At 43.1% G+C, this 16,976-nt stretch overlaps 1 protein-coding gene across 1 annotated transcript in view; it reads left to right on the top strand.

Annotated features, from left to right (window-relative positions):
• CYB5B (cytochrome b5 type B) overlaps positions 1-16,976 on the top strand; it is a 203,455-nt gene that overhangs the window by 150,438 nt on the left and 36,041 nt on the right. The window contains exon 4 of the mRNA XM_085636934.1: positions 12,193-12,227. Within this exon, the coding sequence (XP_085493060.1) occupies positions 12,193-12,227 (35 nt within the window). The remainder of the gene's footprint in view (positions 1-12,192; positions 12,228-16,976) is intronic.

The following is a 16,976-nucleotide window of genomic DNA, read 5'->3' as shown; positions in this document are numbered from 1 at the left end:
TTTCTCCTTGCAGGGCAGTTCACCTCCTCTTTTTCCTCACAAACTATGGAAATTGAGGGCGTACCTGTGGTCTAGGCCTACAACTGATCAATGCCTTTCTCAATGTGAGTGCTGAGGGGTTTTGTAGATCTCAAAGAGAATTTGAGCAGCTGGCTCAGGGGTGCAGTCGTGGGCTTTGTATGGAAAACCAGTCTCCTATGAAGGAAGCTGCCACTTTCAAAATACAGGTGGCTCCTCAATTTGTAGTCGTAGTTGCTGTGTCTTTCTAAAAGGATAGCAGCAACAGTGTTACCTGAAAGAATCGCAGGCCCGCACACCACATGCCACTCGGGGAAGAAAACTGTGGTCCGAGACTGATCAGATTTTACCGCTTGGGCCAGGAGACGTGTGGGAGGAGGAATCACCCTCCTATAAGGAAAAGAGTACTCTTTGGCTATGCTGCAAAATGGAGCAGTCAGAGAAAACATGCAGACAGCTTTCCAGTGGGTTCAAGATTCAAGTCCACAAGACATTGGGTCAGACAGAATGCACAAAACAAACTGAATTGATAGTTCACCATGCCATGAAGGGCTTTTGACTATGGGGTTTGATGCAAACCTAAACTGTATAGCAGGATACTCTTATGTGAAGAACACCGTTCCAGTCTGAGCTTCAGATGTTTACTCTGAGGTTCAATTTGTTCCACAGAGTAAGTCCAAGTCCATAGTAGTTGAAATGTGGTGCCTCAGGGTACAAAACAGGGGCCTAGTAATACTTCCTCAAGCGAAGTTGGAGTACATTGACCTACAGAAGATCCATTCCTATGGTAGAATATAGGTATTGGTGGGATAAGGGCATCCCACCTTTTAGAAATGACACTTTACCACAGTAGGGCCAGTGGGTGGCGAGGAGGTTCTGCGATGCTGGACCATGTACTTATTTATTAAAGAATTGAAGCATTTTGGAAAGTGGCAGGAACATATCGCAATGACGACCGCAAATCTCATGTTGCGTACATCTACAATACCACAGAGTATCCCTAGGAAAGCACAGGATACAGCTTCAGCAAAGGCATTGGCATGTGTGCAATCATTCGCACGTGTCCAAAGTTTGTCCAACAAACCTCAGTGAGAGCACTGCTGGCTTCCTCTCTGGACGTTTCTCTGTTTAGCTTATTGTTTTATCTGTCTATATTTAGCTTCACCTTTGCATCACTCGGCCGGTTTCTGCCCCAACAAACTTCAGCTAAAGCTTTGTTGGCTTCCATTATTGGCATTTCTGTCCTTACCTTTGTTTAATTTGTCTATATTTATCTTCACACGTGTATGAGTCTATCCGCTACTGTCCCATCAAACCTCAGAGCTTTGCTGGCTTCCATGCTGGTCATTTCTGTCCTTACCTTTGTTTAATTTGTCTATATTTATCCTCGCACGTGTAAGAGTCTATCCGCTATTGTCCCATCAAACCTCAGTGCTTTGCTTGCTTCCATGCTGGGCATTTCTGTCCTTACCTTTGTTTAATTTGTCTATATTTATCCTCGCACGTGTATGAGTGTATACGCTACTGTCCCATCAAACCTCAGAGCTTTACTTGCTTCCATGCTGGGCATTTCTGTCCTTACCTTTGTTTAATTTGTCTATATTTATCCTCACGCGTGTATGAGTCTATCCGCTACTGTCCCATCAAATCTCAGAGCTTTGCTGGCTTCAATGCTGGGCATTTCTGTCCTTAATTTGTCTATATTTATCTTCACTCGTGTACGAGTCTATCGGCTACTGTCCCACCTCAGAGCTTTGCTGGCTTCAATGCTGGGCATTGCTGTCCCTACCTATGCTTTATCTGTCTATATTTCTCTTCACATGTGTATGAGTCTATCCGCTACTGTCCCATCAAATCTCAGAGCTTTGCTGGCTTCAATGCTGGGCATTTCTGTCCTTAATTTGTCTATATTTATCTTCACTCGTGTACGAGTCTATCGGCTACTGTCCCACCTCAGAGCTTTGCTGGCTTCAATGCTGGGCATTGCTGTCCCTACCTATGCTTTATCTGTCTATATTTCTCTTCACATGTGTATGAGTCTATCCGCTACTGTCCCATCAAATCTCAGAGCTTTGCTGGCTTCCATGCTGGGCATTTTTCTGCTTTCCTTTGTCTATATTTATCTTCACCTTTGTATCGCTCGGCCGGTTTCTGCCCCAACAAACTTCAGCTACAGCTTTGCTGGCTTCCATTATTGGCATTTCTGTCCTTACCTTTGTTTTATATGTTTATATTCATCTCCGCCTTTGAATCACTGTGTGCCAGTTTCTGTCACTGAACTTTCTCCTTCCCCTCCGCCTGCCTCCAGATACCTGTCAGACCAGCAGTGAGGTTTACCTTGAAGTCGGAGGGGATTCTGGGAGCCAGTAAATGCCTGTGAGAGGCATAACAGTGGAATGTGAAAAGGGCTTGACCTGCGGGCTAGTGCAGCAGTGAAAGGTCCTGTGCATTGGTGTGCTTGCATTTCTTACTAAACTGATTAACTTCTGCTGCTTTATTCCATCCACAACAGGCTCTGTTCTTATGGCACATTTGTACCTTCTTCGTGCTTGTATATGTTTTTTGCCAATCACGGCGGCCAGCTGGGTTTCCACCGAGAGGAGGAAAAGAGGCTGCGGATGAAGAGGAGATAGGCAGGCAGGGAAGAGCAGATAGGTGTATTTAATACATAGCTGTTCAAGGTGGAGGGGGGGGGGTGCGTGTGTGCCTGTGTGCGTGTGTGTGTGTGTGCGCGCGTGCGCGTGTGTGTGTGTGTGTGTGTGTGTGTGTGTGTGTGTGTGTGTGTACGCACGCGCACGCACGCACGCGCACGCACGCGTGTACGCTGTTTCTCTATATGAAAATGTGTCTCTCTGAGTGCCTCTCTCTTCTGGTCTGTGCCCCCCTTGTCTCTCCCCGCCTTTAGATTACTCTATGCCCCTCCATGTGTTTGTCACTCTAGTTCGCGGTCTCATCTCTCTGCTTCTCTTGCTCTCTCTCTCCCCATCTGTCTCTCTCCTTCTGTTTCTCACTCTCTCGGTCTGTCTGTCTCCGCTGCATGGAAGGTGGACGACCTTCGCGGACGTACATAGCCGTGCTCATAAGTTTCAGGGCTGAACCTGATGGACAGGCGGCACTAGCTGTCCTGAGAAGCCCGGCGATTTCCTGGCATTACCTTGAACGGAGTGAGACCTGTCAGCCGAGTGACTGATGTGGGGCCCCTCTCACTACTTTGTGATCAGTGTTTCTTGTTCTTGGCTCTCTGGGAATGACCTTGAACCAAGCTCAAGGTCTCCGACAAGGCTTTCCTCGCTCACACATGAAAAGGACAAATGCCGTGCTGTGCAGGGCTGCATTTCAGTAATTGATTTTGCAAGTGTAAAGTTGAAATAAAGCCCATGGATGGTTACGCTTGACCCGCAGGCGCTGTGGAAAGCCATTCCTGTAGTTAGAGACTCAAAGCCGTGTAATGATTCCTGTAAGTACTTGTACTGCTGTTTGCCGTCTTGCTGTTTAGTAGGTTTTTCGTGGTGTATATTTCTGGACCTGGATTTTTCCTGTACTTCTTTTAATTACTCATTACATTACTACTGTATTTCGTTCAATAAACTATTGCTTTCTTAGTGATTTTCCCATAAATAGATGTATGTGGAACTATTTAAAGCAGCTTTGTGGTGGCATGAAAAATTAGCTCAAAAATGTCCCATAAAGGCTGTTTAAAAAAAAAAAAAAAACTGGACTAACTAAGCTTTCTGAGGACTCGCATTGAATTACATTCCTGGCCTAATTGTATTGGAATAACTTGTAATTAACCCCCCCCCCCCCCTTCCCCCACCCAACAACACAGGCTAATAATACCAGTACGCAAAAACAACAGTTGATGGACAGAATGCAGAACAATGTCATACATTCACTCCAGTACAGAGATCTGGGCCTAAATCCATTGTTTTTTTGCTCAGCATGCCGTTCCAGCTTGAACCCAGCCATATGCAAATCAGTCTTGACCCTGTGCCGCATGGGTACAGTCCAGCCCGAACTGCCAAGCCAGGTCCTCCCTGGACTGGAAACAAGCATCCTAGGACCGGTTTCGGGGTTTCACCCCTCTTCAGCCAGGATAGCTTGATTCCAGTGGCATGGAGAGCACGGGACCCACGTCTGGGCATACCCTTCCCACTCGGGGTGACAAATGCAAAAACAACAGTTGATGGACAGAATGCAAAACAATGTCCTACATTCACCCCAGTACAGAGATCTGAGCCTAAATCCATTGTTTTTTTGCTCAGCATGCCGTTCCAGTTTGAACCCAGCCATATGCAAATCAGTCTTGACCCTGTGCCCAATGGGTACAGTCTAGCCCGAACTGCCAAGCCAGGTCCTCCCTGGACTGGAAACAAGCATCCTAGGACCGGTTTCGGGGTTTCACCCCTCTTCAGCCAGGATAGCTTGATTCCAGTGGCATGGAGAGCACGGGACCAACGTCTGGGCATACCCTTCCCGCTGGGGGTGACAAATGCAAAAACAACAGTTGATGGACAGAATGCAGAACAATGTCACACATTCATGATGATGGATTAAACCCAGATCAGTTGACTGGGAGTGTTTGATTTGCTCAAACGCTCCGTCCATCATCCCCTTTGGTATCGCTTTATTCGCCCTAAGTTGGCAGGGTATGCCCAGACGTGGGTCCCTTGCTCACTTTGCCACTGGATTCAAGATAGCCTGGCTGATGAGGGTTATGAACCCGAAACCGGTTCCAGGATGCTGGTTTCCGGTCCAGGGAAGACCTGGCTTGGCAGTTCGGGCTGGACTGTTCCCATGAGGCACAGCGTCAGACTGATTTGCATATGGACATGTCTGAACTGGGGTGGTGGGGTGAGCTAAAGAATGATGATGGATTAAACCCAGATCAGTTGACTGGGGGTGAGTGTTTGATTTGCACAAACGCTCCATCCATCATCCCCTTTGATACAGCCAATAATAACAAGACACCACAGACAAATGGAAAGTTGCCATTGCTTGAGCCAGAATGTGATTGGCCTCTGCTTCAGTTGATGATGCGGTGGAAGACTTTGGCAAGCTACAGTCCAATCCACACACAATATGCTAGCCCTTAGAGGCATGAGCTGCATATTTAATGCTTGGCCCTACATTCTACAGCCTCGAAATCACTTCCTTGGTGTGATGTATATTAGGATGGTTCAAGACCGCATTGGCCAACAAACCTATCTGGAAAAAAAGTACAAAGGTCCGCTTTTCTCTGTTCCAGCTGTGTCTGATACATACAGTCTGCTGCAAAATGGCTTGTGATGAGTTGCCAGGCAAATTTCAGTCCTCCTTATGGGACCAAACCCCATGTGGATCAGTGGCATCCGCCCCTTTAAAAGAGTTAGCCCAGTGGCCAAGAATTGGAAGAGCATGTTAATTCCTTTGCCTCAATTTTGCCCATGGTAATGCCCCAGATAGCGTGGACAAAAGGTCTTCCCTGAAGATATTTCTTGAGGTAGAATCCTTGCTAGCTACAGATGTGGGTTACATTCATGTGCACATGTTCCATTTTGGACCACCCTTTGAAGAAGCTAGAAAATCACTGGTGGACCTTCAACTTGAATTTGTGGGTGATGCACTGTAAGTTTGAGAACTCACATGGTGCCACCATGTGACACGCGGTTTCATGTATCATCACATGGCCATATGGTAAAGCGGTACAATCACACAGGGAGCTGGCAACCCTTGCCCAGAAGTGGTTTCAAGCTCTAGTGTGAATGGTCTAAACAGCTGGACCCCAGTTAAAACTTCCTTGGGAAATGGAAGATTGTGCATGATCAGTTCCTTATGGGGGAGGGGTAAGAGAGTTTTGGTTGTTTAGGCAAAGCAATGAGTATAAAGCTCACTCAACATTGCCCTGCCCCCTTCTTCCTGTAAATTCACACAGTGAAAAATAATCTTACGATGGCAGGTCTGCCTGGGGTTATTGATGAATCTTCTTTGGCGTTGGGTTCTTATACCCTATATCCTTTTCATGTGAAATGGGACCTTTCTGAGGCAGACTTTGTGAGCAGTTTAGCTTCCACTCTAAACAAGTGGGAGCTGAATAACCTGGCTAGCTCCCTTTAGTTTACTTAATAGGGACCCCAGCAGTGGATGTTTTTGCTTTCAATCAGTACTCAAATGTACTCCCTTCACTTTCTGAAGGGCAGGCCCTTTCTTGTGTTCGCTCTGTATACATTTTCCTGCCTCCCTCTAGTTCCCAAGGTAATATTCTTATTGGGAGACCGACTGAATGCTCAATGATAATTAGGGTACTTCAGTAGCTAAACAATTTGAAATTTCAGACTCATTAATGTGTCCGTGGAAACTGCTCTTCACCCCCTGTGGATCACTTTTAACAGCAGGAGAGGCAGGTGCTTCACTGCTCAAGTTAGCCTCCTAGCACCCAAGAGTCTAACCTTTGACCTTCTGGCACAGACACCCGATACCCAGTCACGTGCTGCCAGGAGAACATGTATTCGAGCCCAACCCAAGAGCAATAGGGTAAGGTTTTTAAACTGGATTCTATACAATAACCCTTCTTCTTTGCCTTGGATGTATTTTTAACTTTCTTTTACCTCCTTTGGTTGAGAATTTAAGTGAGGCCTATCTTAGATACTCTGTGCTATCCATAGACAGTAAAATATTTCCACAGCCATTGGTCCTTGTACGCTTTAAGTAGTTTAAATGTTCAAGTCAAAATTTAAACACTCCTATAAAAGGCAACATTTTCTAATCTCTTTAATCTGGCTTCTGTTTATTTTTTGGGATTTTAAAAATGCATTCTGCAAAGCCATAATAGTGAAACAGTAATTTTACTGGCCGCTTCTATCCCTCCTTTTCCTCACTTTTTGAATATCTATAGCTGCCAGACTGAATCAGAAAACTTCACAACAATGCCCTTCAGTGTTGCCACATGCGACTCAAGCTGCAGCTCCACACTGTCTCTGGGAATGTCGACACAAGCTCTATACAAGGAACCCCTCTGCATGATGGAGTCAGATCTTCATTTTTTCCACTTTTTCAACATGATTCCAGGGGTTTACTCCTCCCTTTTGTGGTTTACTTTTCGAATTTCGTCATATTCAAGTACTCTCTAGGAATGTCTCCACTCAATTTTTGGGGGTATTGCGAGTCCTCCTGGAAGCGTATGTCTCTCTCCAATCACCATGACATCTGTGTATGGTGCCCAGGCATTCAGCAATACTCTGCATACTGCGACAAATTCACCTTGATGCATCCCAAAGCAGTTAGTAAACAGGAGTCCAAGCTGTTTGAATCCAGGCCTGCTATTGCATACCGTCCCATTCTCCACCTACTCCATGCAAGTCTCCAAATTGGAAGCATTCCTCTGCGGATTCCTTCCTCAAGACGAGAATCTTAAGAAGAAGCACAAGTAATCGAGGTCTACTTTAGCTTCTCCTAACGATTCCGTTCTCTGGATAAATCTGTCTGGGACGATGTCTCAATAGCCGAGGCTTTACTGTTCTCTCAGCTAGTTCCTATCCTTGAGAAATTGTATCTGGAATTTCCAGAACTCTCCACTAATTCCTCACAAATCAATACCTTTAGGCGATCAATGTTTGGTCTTTTCTGATTGCTGGCTCACCTCCCACTCCCCCCTTTACCCCATGCTAGAAGCTTTCAATCTGTTCACAAGATGGCTTCAGAACCCCAGACTTCAGCAGCTCAGGTGCCAGTTGCCCTCGTGGCAAGCTGTATAGGTAATATGGTCCTGCCTCACTGGGATAAACTCATTCTATGGCGCTTTTTTTCTGTCTCTGTGATGAAGTTGATCTCAGCTGTTGGCTGTAATGCTTCAGTGTGTGTCTCCAACTCAACAAATTGCATCATCTGCCCAGAGGAACGCACAGGCCTCCAAAGGTTCCAGAATTTTGCTTACTAGAAGATTTATTTGAGTTGCATTCAGAACCAACTGGATATGCTTGTGTTGATGTTTGGGGTATATCTGCTTGTACAGAGAATGATAATTCGAAGGATAACTTGTTTCCTTCTCTGTCAACTGATTCTGATGTGTTCTTAGATCTGCAGAATGGTATCCGCCTTAAAACGTCACCGGAGACACTGCCTACCTGGCAATGCCCATTGTTGGGGAGTAGTCGGAGATGTTAGTAATGTTATTGCCTGTTTCAGCTGTCAAGTTGAATGTATTAGCTGACATTCTGCAGCCTCAAGTGTTTCCTTCAGAACTACGCTGCAGCCCCATGTGTTTGCTTCAGAACTACACTTGCTCAGTCACAATGATTTGCTGGATTCTGTTATGGCAGCATGGAATAAGCCGTTTTCAGTTCTAACACTCAGCAGACAATTATCAGGATGCGACAGACCTGTCCCATCTGACCCTGAAATACACTTGATGCACCCTTCACACTGGGGCCATAAAGTTGGACAACCTGAAAGAAAGAGGCTCAGGATTTTATTCCTTTTACTCTCTGGTCTCCATTAAGGACTATGGTCTGGGACCAATCCTTGCTCTTAATCTTCTTACAGATTTGTTACCACCCTCCATCCTGGCTCGATGAATTAGTGTAGTAAAAAAATAAGATCCCAAGATATACAGTCATGTCATGTTTTGTATTTGTCATTGATTTTTGTCTTTCTCTGTGCATGCTTAGATGGGATGTGGACAAAATATAAAAACTGATACTAGAGTGCCAGTTGGTGCCTAATAAACGTGGATATTGCCACATCAGGTGACTGGAATTGGAGTTGAAGCCACATGGCACTGCCGTAGAACTGTTGCTAAGAAATAGTACCCAAAAATTGATATATATATACACACACACACTAGGGTTTTTCACTTATCCCTCTTCTTCCATTGGTCTGTTCCAATGTCATTCACATTTTGCACGTATTGAGAGGGTCCCTCCGGACATCTAAATGCAGCCTTTCAATCTCAAGGGAAACTAACATCTAGAGTTAATCAGCTGCTTCTTAGGGGACAGTGCCACCTTATATGACTATAGAGGGAAAGATTCCCGATGGCCTCCTTGCTAGGTGGTTGAAATGCTTCATGTTAGAGGGCCAAGATGGTGAGTTGTGCCACATCATTAGTTCCATGATTCAAAAGAGAGGCTACCACTAGGTGACCATCCCTCCAGAGAAACACCAGAAGGGCCCTGGATCAAATGTACTAGCTGGAGCAACATTTGTAATGATTTGCGATGTTTAGGGAAGAGTGAAGGCACGAGTAATATTAAGTAAGTGAGTAAAGTGTTTCTAAAACGCAAGTGCCAAGGCGTCTTAGCACTAAAACAATGCTGCCGCTGATCTAGGGAAGAAGAGACTTACTTGAACATAGGGGCAAAGAGCCAGGTCTTGAGAGATTTTCTAAAATGGAGCCTATTCGGTCGAGACCTTAGATAGGAAGGCAAGGAATTCCATAGTTTGCCCGCCAAGTAGGAGAGGCATCTACCACCCCACTTGACCTTCCTCACCCTAGCGATGACCACCAGCCGAGCATTGGAAGATCTTAGATCGTGTCGAGGGACATACCAGACATACATTTTCTGGTAAGAGAGAGAAGAAGAAGAAGAAAGTGTGTATGTGTTAGTCTCGCCACACAACTACTTGTACGGGCACAGGGTATACAACTTTCATGCAGTCCTAAACATGCTCCACAACCAGCAGCTCTTAAGCAGTGAGCCATGGTTTAGCCTACTATTTTCATATTCTCTTCAATAATGAGTGGAAATCATTATTTCCTTCCTTCCTTCCTTCCAAAAAGAATCATAACAAACAATGAAACAGCCATGTTCAGATTTGTGTGCTAAAGTGTGCTTTGTGGCTATAAAGACAGTATGTATCTTGTTCTTCTCTGTGTACACATTCTGCAGGACAGGTCGAGCATTTAAGATACAAGCCTTAACTCAGAGGGACTCAAAAGATAAGTTCACAACCTAAGAATTTGAATTCCACACATCTATATCTGTGCGCACATTAAAAATGTACCTCTTCAGACATCTTTACTTTTAAACTCCAGTGTGTTGATGGCTCTAAGACTCTTTGTAGCTGGTTAAAGGAGTCCTAATCTTCTTCCCAGAGGATCCAATCCATGTAGGATGATGACGTTCAGTTGAAGCTTTGTCTTCTTCGCCTTAAAATCTTTTTTTGACCTCTCCACAAGAAGATGATTACGGAATATCACAATTCCACCACTGACCTATTCTACAGGAGTAAGATTGGTGGTACTTATTCGCATTCTTTAGCCCTGTAAAACACTTAAGTGAGCTTTACATCACATCTCCTTTGAAACGGTTTACCTGACAACAAAGTAGAACAAAGAGCTACCAGCCGCCATAATGTCACACTACAGAATTTCTCCGTAGCCATTTATCACTTGCTATCCCTCACCTTTTCTATAAACCCAAGACACAACTCCAAGTGCAAACTGTGTGAGTTTTGGTTGCGCAAAGTTCTCGCCAGATTTCATTACTACTTCAGGATTTCTTCCAGATTTCCACCGTTTGTTAATCTATAAAACAATACTGAAAATTGGTTTCAAGCTTATATATTTTGATGATTCTAATAGTCTCAGTCCGAGCATACAAGATGTTTTACTTTTCCACCGCCCAGGAATGTTTACCCGTCTCCTCTTATCACAGTTACGGAAGAAAGTACTCTAAGCAACATTCTATTGCTGAGTTGACAACACATGTTTGTGAAGGGTCTTTTGCCAAGCTAGCCTAATTTGAGGTTTCCAGCAGATTGCGGTGTGTCAACCAGATCTCGGCCCAAGAGTGCATGGACGAAGATCGAACATTCGCTCTTATAATAAACCACATGAGCTCAAATTGCCTTTTAACACACAATTTGCAATGTAGTTTAAACGTGATTTGGTAAACAGTTTATCACTTTGAACCGAATGAAAGCGTTTAGAATCTACCAAATTATTCCAGAAGAGTTGTACCCGTTTCAGTGCAGCAGAAAATAAGTTTTATCGTCTTGTACATGTCCCATCGTGAAATGGAACCACAGTTAAAGTTCTTAGATCTGGCTTACAAACTGCTTTAGGTTTCATGCCATCGTCATGTAATAAAAAGAATATCCTAAATAACAAAAATGCATACATGATGCGATTTGGGTCGAGCATTTTCATCCATTGTTCTGCTCAGGTGTCATTCACATGCGCAACAGCATAGCCATTGGGTCAGCCCACATTAGCCATTGGCTGTATTTCACTTAAAGGGGTGGCATTTTGCCTGACCACAGTTGCACATCCCGTTTGAAACCAAGTTGCTTAAGCACCACTGTTCATTGGCCCAGTGCTGCTATGGTACGTTTTGTACAGTGGCATTATTAGTTTTTATCTTTTACTTTCTATTCATTGTATATACTTAAAAAAAAAAAAACATTTGAGAAAAAATGCATGCTTGCCAATACCAGATATTGTTTTTCCAATGCGTGTTTTACCATGTTAACAAATCTTTTCAGTGATTACAGGGTTTTGCCTTTAGAAGGGTCATTGTTATTCAACACTACGTAGTTCTCTCAAGAAAGTCAGTGAAATGCGGATGTGCTCATGTTTCATAACCATATACGCGTTACGAAGATGATGCAGAAGTGTATTCGCTTCATTCAGATTTTCACATCAGCCGGGCAAATGTCGTTCTGGTTTTTGTTTCAAGTACTGCAATCATTTAGTCTGCTGAAATGGTTCACATGTTTAATGACCGAAGAGCTGTGGGATTTTCTCCTCGCATCCGCGGGAATTTAATCTTGCTCCTGCTCCTCTCTGCCTGTGGTGATAATAGTGTCCAGGACTAAGGGACCCCATACCCGGTTCTTTGGAATCTTTGGATCATGGCTTGCATTTCCTTGCTGTTGTGATTCCTCGAGTCGTGTTTTTGTGTCTTCTAGATTGTGCACATTTCCTTAGACTGGATCTTTGGGGTACCAAATGTATTTACCAACCAAGGGAAGCCATGCGTGCAGATGTTTTTCAAATTATTTAAAGAACCTCTCCACTCCTTATCACTGTGCAATATTTATTTGTAAAGAGGCACTCGATTTAGGAGCACCAATGGAAATAGAAAAACTGGGCATATTTCACTTTCAAAACATTGACTGTACCTTTTCATTGCAAAAACCAACGGCAAATTGTATTCCTTGCCAAGAACTACTAAAAATATTTATTTTATTTTGCAGAATGTTCTCATCAGCACGTCATCCAATACTTCCAGGTACAGTGTTCCTTTGTTTGCGCAGCGCCTGAAGTTTGTACAAAGTAATGACTGAATGAACCTTTTGTAGGCTTGTAAATGCTCTTATGAATTGACGATAGTCTCCTTACTCCATGGCCCACTTTTTACCGACTTCTGAAATTCTCCTTTGCATTTGACTTTGTGACTCGTTTACTTAATGTATACATTTGTAGCAGGTGCATTATCCTTATAACTGTCTGACCAGCGAGAAGCATCATGCTTGCCGTTTTTCCATAGAATGCATCTCTGCACAATGGGATTTATAATCCTTTAACATTATCCTTTGTTCTGTTTTTCTCACTTACTGCTGTTGATTAACCAACTGTTTTCATTACCGGTTTAGAAGTCCCATGACACCATTTCTGTTGGGAATGTTGAGTATGCTGCTGTTTGACATCCGAGTTCCTCCCAGAAGCAATTACTTTATCCCAAAGCTATCCATTGTTGCTGGGTGTATACTTTATCCCAAAGCTATCTATCGTTGCTGTGTGTATATGTTATTTCATGATTTGTTCTTTTTAACTACAAGTTGAATTTATTTCCAAGCACACCTCAGTGTTAAAGCGTATTTAAAAAAAAATAAGTGAGCACGGTTTTGCATATTAGGTGCCAACATAAACTACAAAACATCCCTGTATACTTGAATAGCCAGTAAAGTCCTTCGTTTTATTCCGCACAGTCTAGTGTGCTACTCTTGAAGGATTTAATTTTGTCATGAGCGTATGGTGTTCAAGGGTCCTTAGTAAATCCACCTGGTAGGTAATAATAAGCATTCGGCAATCCCTAGGGTATGCGGTTGCTGTACAGCTGCTTGCAATGAGGGTAATAACCATAGATGCAAAGTTATGCAGTCCTGTTTTTATGGAATTTTTTTTTACCAACTCTACGGTTATGGGCTACACAACAAAGGCTGTCAGGGCCTCGGTTCGGCCAGACTTATTTTGAGAGGATTTTTTTTTTAAAGGACATGGGAACATCCTCCCCGGTAGAATTTAAATGACCACAGAGTACGCTGCCCTTTTCAGGGGTACAGTCTTGTACATGTCTGAAGCTCTTGTATAGGGTTCCGAAGAGGATTGTGGAATTTCACCCACATAATGTGGCATGTTTCATAACCGAGCTGGCTCTCAAATGTGGGTACATGCCCACTGTGAGCTCTTGTTTAGCACTTTAATTTATTGTGACCAGCTTGCTATGCTTTTTAACACAGTCTGGTGAGAAGTGCGCAAGGTTTGCTACACAAGGTAGTCAGAACTGAAATCGTGCAATTGAAGGTGCTTCATTCGTTTTTATTCTCAACTCCCTTACATATAGTAATAAGTGGAGAAAAAAATACTTTGGCTATTGAAACCTTACTGTGTGTGTTTCTGCCATGTCAGAAAAAAATTCAAAACTCCTCTGTGACTCAGTTCACTAACTAAGTTCTTACAAATAGACCATGTAACATTTGCAAAAACACAAAGTTACAATAACATACAAAACTACATTAGTTGTTAAAATATTACACAATTATACATCAATATTAAAAAATGATTCAGACCACCTAATTCAGGACATACATTTTGAATCTTCCACATAAATCAACTTGCATGTGTGAAATCTATTTTTGTAAATATTTTGCCATGAAATGTATAGGGCAGTCGAATTTGATTCTATTTAGTTTAGTCATACATCAGTCCAAGATGGTGGCTGTATGCATGGGCTTCCATGGTTCAATATAAGTGTCTCCTTTGTCATTGTTTCCTGATGCCTGGAAGGTTGCTACTTGTGGTGTTAATAACAGTCTAGATTCCTTAAGGGACATGGTTTAGCATCAGATGAGTTCTATTACCTGATGATTTCCCCTATGAATAAAGCATGAGATTTAGCGTTTATCTTTTTATATGAACCTGGATTCTCGAGGGAGACAGACGTTTTTAAAACCAGTGATAAACAAGTGGAATAACATTTTATAAACAGACTGTTTAGTTGACATTTTTAAATAGCCTTGATGATTATTGTTGGGATTATTTCTGACTATAGGTGGTTTTGAAAATCTCTTGATGTGAGTAGTGTGGAGTTAGAATGAGATAGCCCACCAACTGGGAAGAACAATTATTACTCTGGATGAAAATATTGCAAATTTAGGTACCATAGACTGTTTTTTGTGTGTACTTTGCTCTTTTTAAATAGTCTAGTTGCAAGTTTGTGTTATCGCAGACGCTTTAGGATCAATTTTTCTACATGAATAGTGGGCAGTAAGAATTGTGGATAGCCCACCAATGCAGGAGAATTCGATTATCGAAGAAGAGGAAATAAGAGGTAAAAAAAGTACTACAAACCTCTGTGTGTTTTAAATGTTAGGGTTTGTATACAGTGATGCTCTATAAGCTCATAATTATATATTTGATAGGTTGAAAAGTGTGTTTTTAGTAAAAGTTTTATTCATAGCATAGGCATACATCTGTACAATAATTCAAAGAACAAACAAAAAGAAAAACAGGAGACTCCAGCATAGCAACTCCACACACAAGTAAAAAAGATATAAACATTGACTTTGCTCCCCATCTCTTCCCAGCCTTTCCCACATAGTACTTCAAGCATAGTCCGGCGAGTCACTCTATTCCCCAGTTACATACAGCATATAGGCTAGGTATGGGGCCCAAAAGTGTCTTGGTCTCGATGACGAAGGCCGTTCTTCAGCATATGTTTCCAGTTGAGCTTTAAACTATGCGAAATTGTGTAGCCTTTCGGCATGCCCTGGTGCTCTCCTCCCTCCCCTACCTATTGACACTCTGCGTTTAGCCATTAATAAAGATACTGCTACAATTTTACGAGTCGCATGTGCAAGTGATTTAATAAGACCCAAAAGGCATACTGTGGGAGAGCAATCTATCTGTATTTGCACCCTTTTGGATATGGTCTATGTAACTTGTGTCCAGTACAGGGCCACCGGGCCACAGGTCCATGCTAAGTGTAGGAAATCCACCTCCGCAGTCCCGCACCTGATGCATGTCGGCTCTGTTTGCAACCCGCATTTATGAAGCTGGAGAGGGGAATAATAGTCTTGTTGCAAATATTTGAAATGTATTATTTTGAGATTGCAATTGGACGTAAGCTTGCCTAGAAGCACACAACACAATTCCTGAGAAGCTTGTGTAAGTGGGGCATCTAGGATCACGCTCCATCACTCTTTAGCTGTGTCCATGGATCCGCATTGTTCCATCTGAGAGGAGTCGTACAGTTTGGTAATGAGTTTTTTCCGATTAGCTTATGTAAGTAGGTTCTGTAGGGAACGCAGCGCATGCGGTTCTTGGGGAAAGCAGGGGTATAACGCTTTAATTGCTACCCTTAGCCTATAGTATACAAAACTCTGCATCAAAGTACAATTCCAGTTCCCCATAAACTCTGCGGGTGGGAGAAAGGATCCAGCGGGGAAAGAGTCACCCATGGTTCTCACTTCCGCCTCCTGTGATATAGTTAATGCTCCTGCCTCCCTTGTGACTGAGAGGGAGGGATGGTGAAGTAATGGTAGTTTTGTAGCGTATAGTGGAGTCTAGTGTGCACGTGTGGCGAGATCCTGCCAAGCGTATAGTGGAGTCTTGTGTGCATGTGTGGCGAGTGCCTGCCATGCATATGTGTACTGTTTAGTGGACTGACATAATTGAGGGTATCAGTAGGGCTGCGTATGTGGCAGAATCGCGTTAAGGGGGACTGAGTAGGCTTCATCATGCTCAACAGCGATGTGAGCCATTTAGCGGTGGGGGTGGTACCATTAGTGAGCATGGCCGCACAGTTAATATAGATAGAGATCTGGGGTGGCGAACCCTCCTTGTAGATAAGGGTGCATGAGTGGCTACCAACTTATTCTAGGCTGCTTGCCCGCCCAGGTGAGAGACATCATGCAATATTTTAGTTGTCTTAAAGAACTCTTGTGTTAGGGGGATGGGAATGTTAACAAACAATTATAGAAACATAGGCAGCACGACCGTCTTCATGATTGCCAGTCTGTCTGCTTGTGAAAGGGGAGTCAAATCCATCGGGTCATCTGATCGCGCAGCTTCGATATGGCAGTGCCTTAGTTTTAATTAGAGTTGCACCCCCCGCCCAGGGGAATTTTCCCCCTAGGCACCAAAGATCCTCTGCTGAAGCTTTAAATCCTTTTTAAAAATCCTTTTTTTTTTTTAAAGAATAACAATAGTTCAACAAGAGGTAGGTTCATCTGATATATTTGTAGCCATTGTTACATGAATTGACTTCATTCACGAAGCATCCAACTTCCATGATGCATTTGAATTATGGCTTAATAAATAGTGTTTTCACGCCGCAGAAGCATGACACCCCTCTTTCACGTTTGATTTTTTAAAATTTGGATCACGATAAAGGTTTTTGATCATTCACACCAGCATAGCAATAAGCGTCATTTTCCTCGTGTTAATTAGTCCTCGTATTATGTTTACAGATTTTTCCCCCAGATGAAGGGCAGTTTGCCCGAAATGCATTGAGAAGATTAGAAGGGAGAACCATAATTGTGAAAAAACTTTATTGATTAAGCCATAATTCAAATGCATCATGGAACTTGGATGGCAACGAGGGATTCAGCTGATGAATGATGGCAAATAGGGAGCAGAGATTATGTATGGTGGACCTAGAGGGAACAAAGCCCGCCTGATCCGGCAATACTAAGGATTGTAGCAGCGGAAAATGTTTACATCAGTACTAATTAGTGAAAGCGGACAGTATGAGTCT

Source organism: Triturus cristatus, chromosome 12, assembly GCF_964204655.1.
Source record: "Triturus cristatus chromosome 12, aTriCri1.1, whole genome shotgun sequence".
Taxonomy (NCBI): Eukaryota; Metazoa; Chordata; class Amphibia; order Caudata; family Salamandridae; genus Triturus; species Triturus cristatus.
Note: the sequence above shows the minus strand (reverse complement) of the source record. Positions and strands in the feature narration are given on the sequence as shown.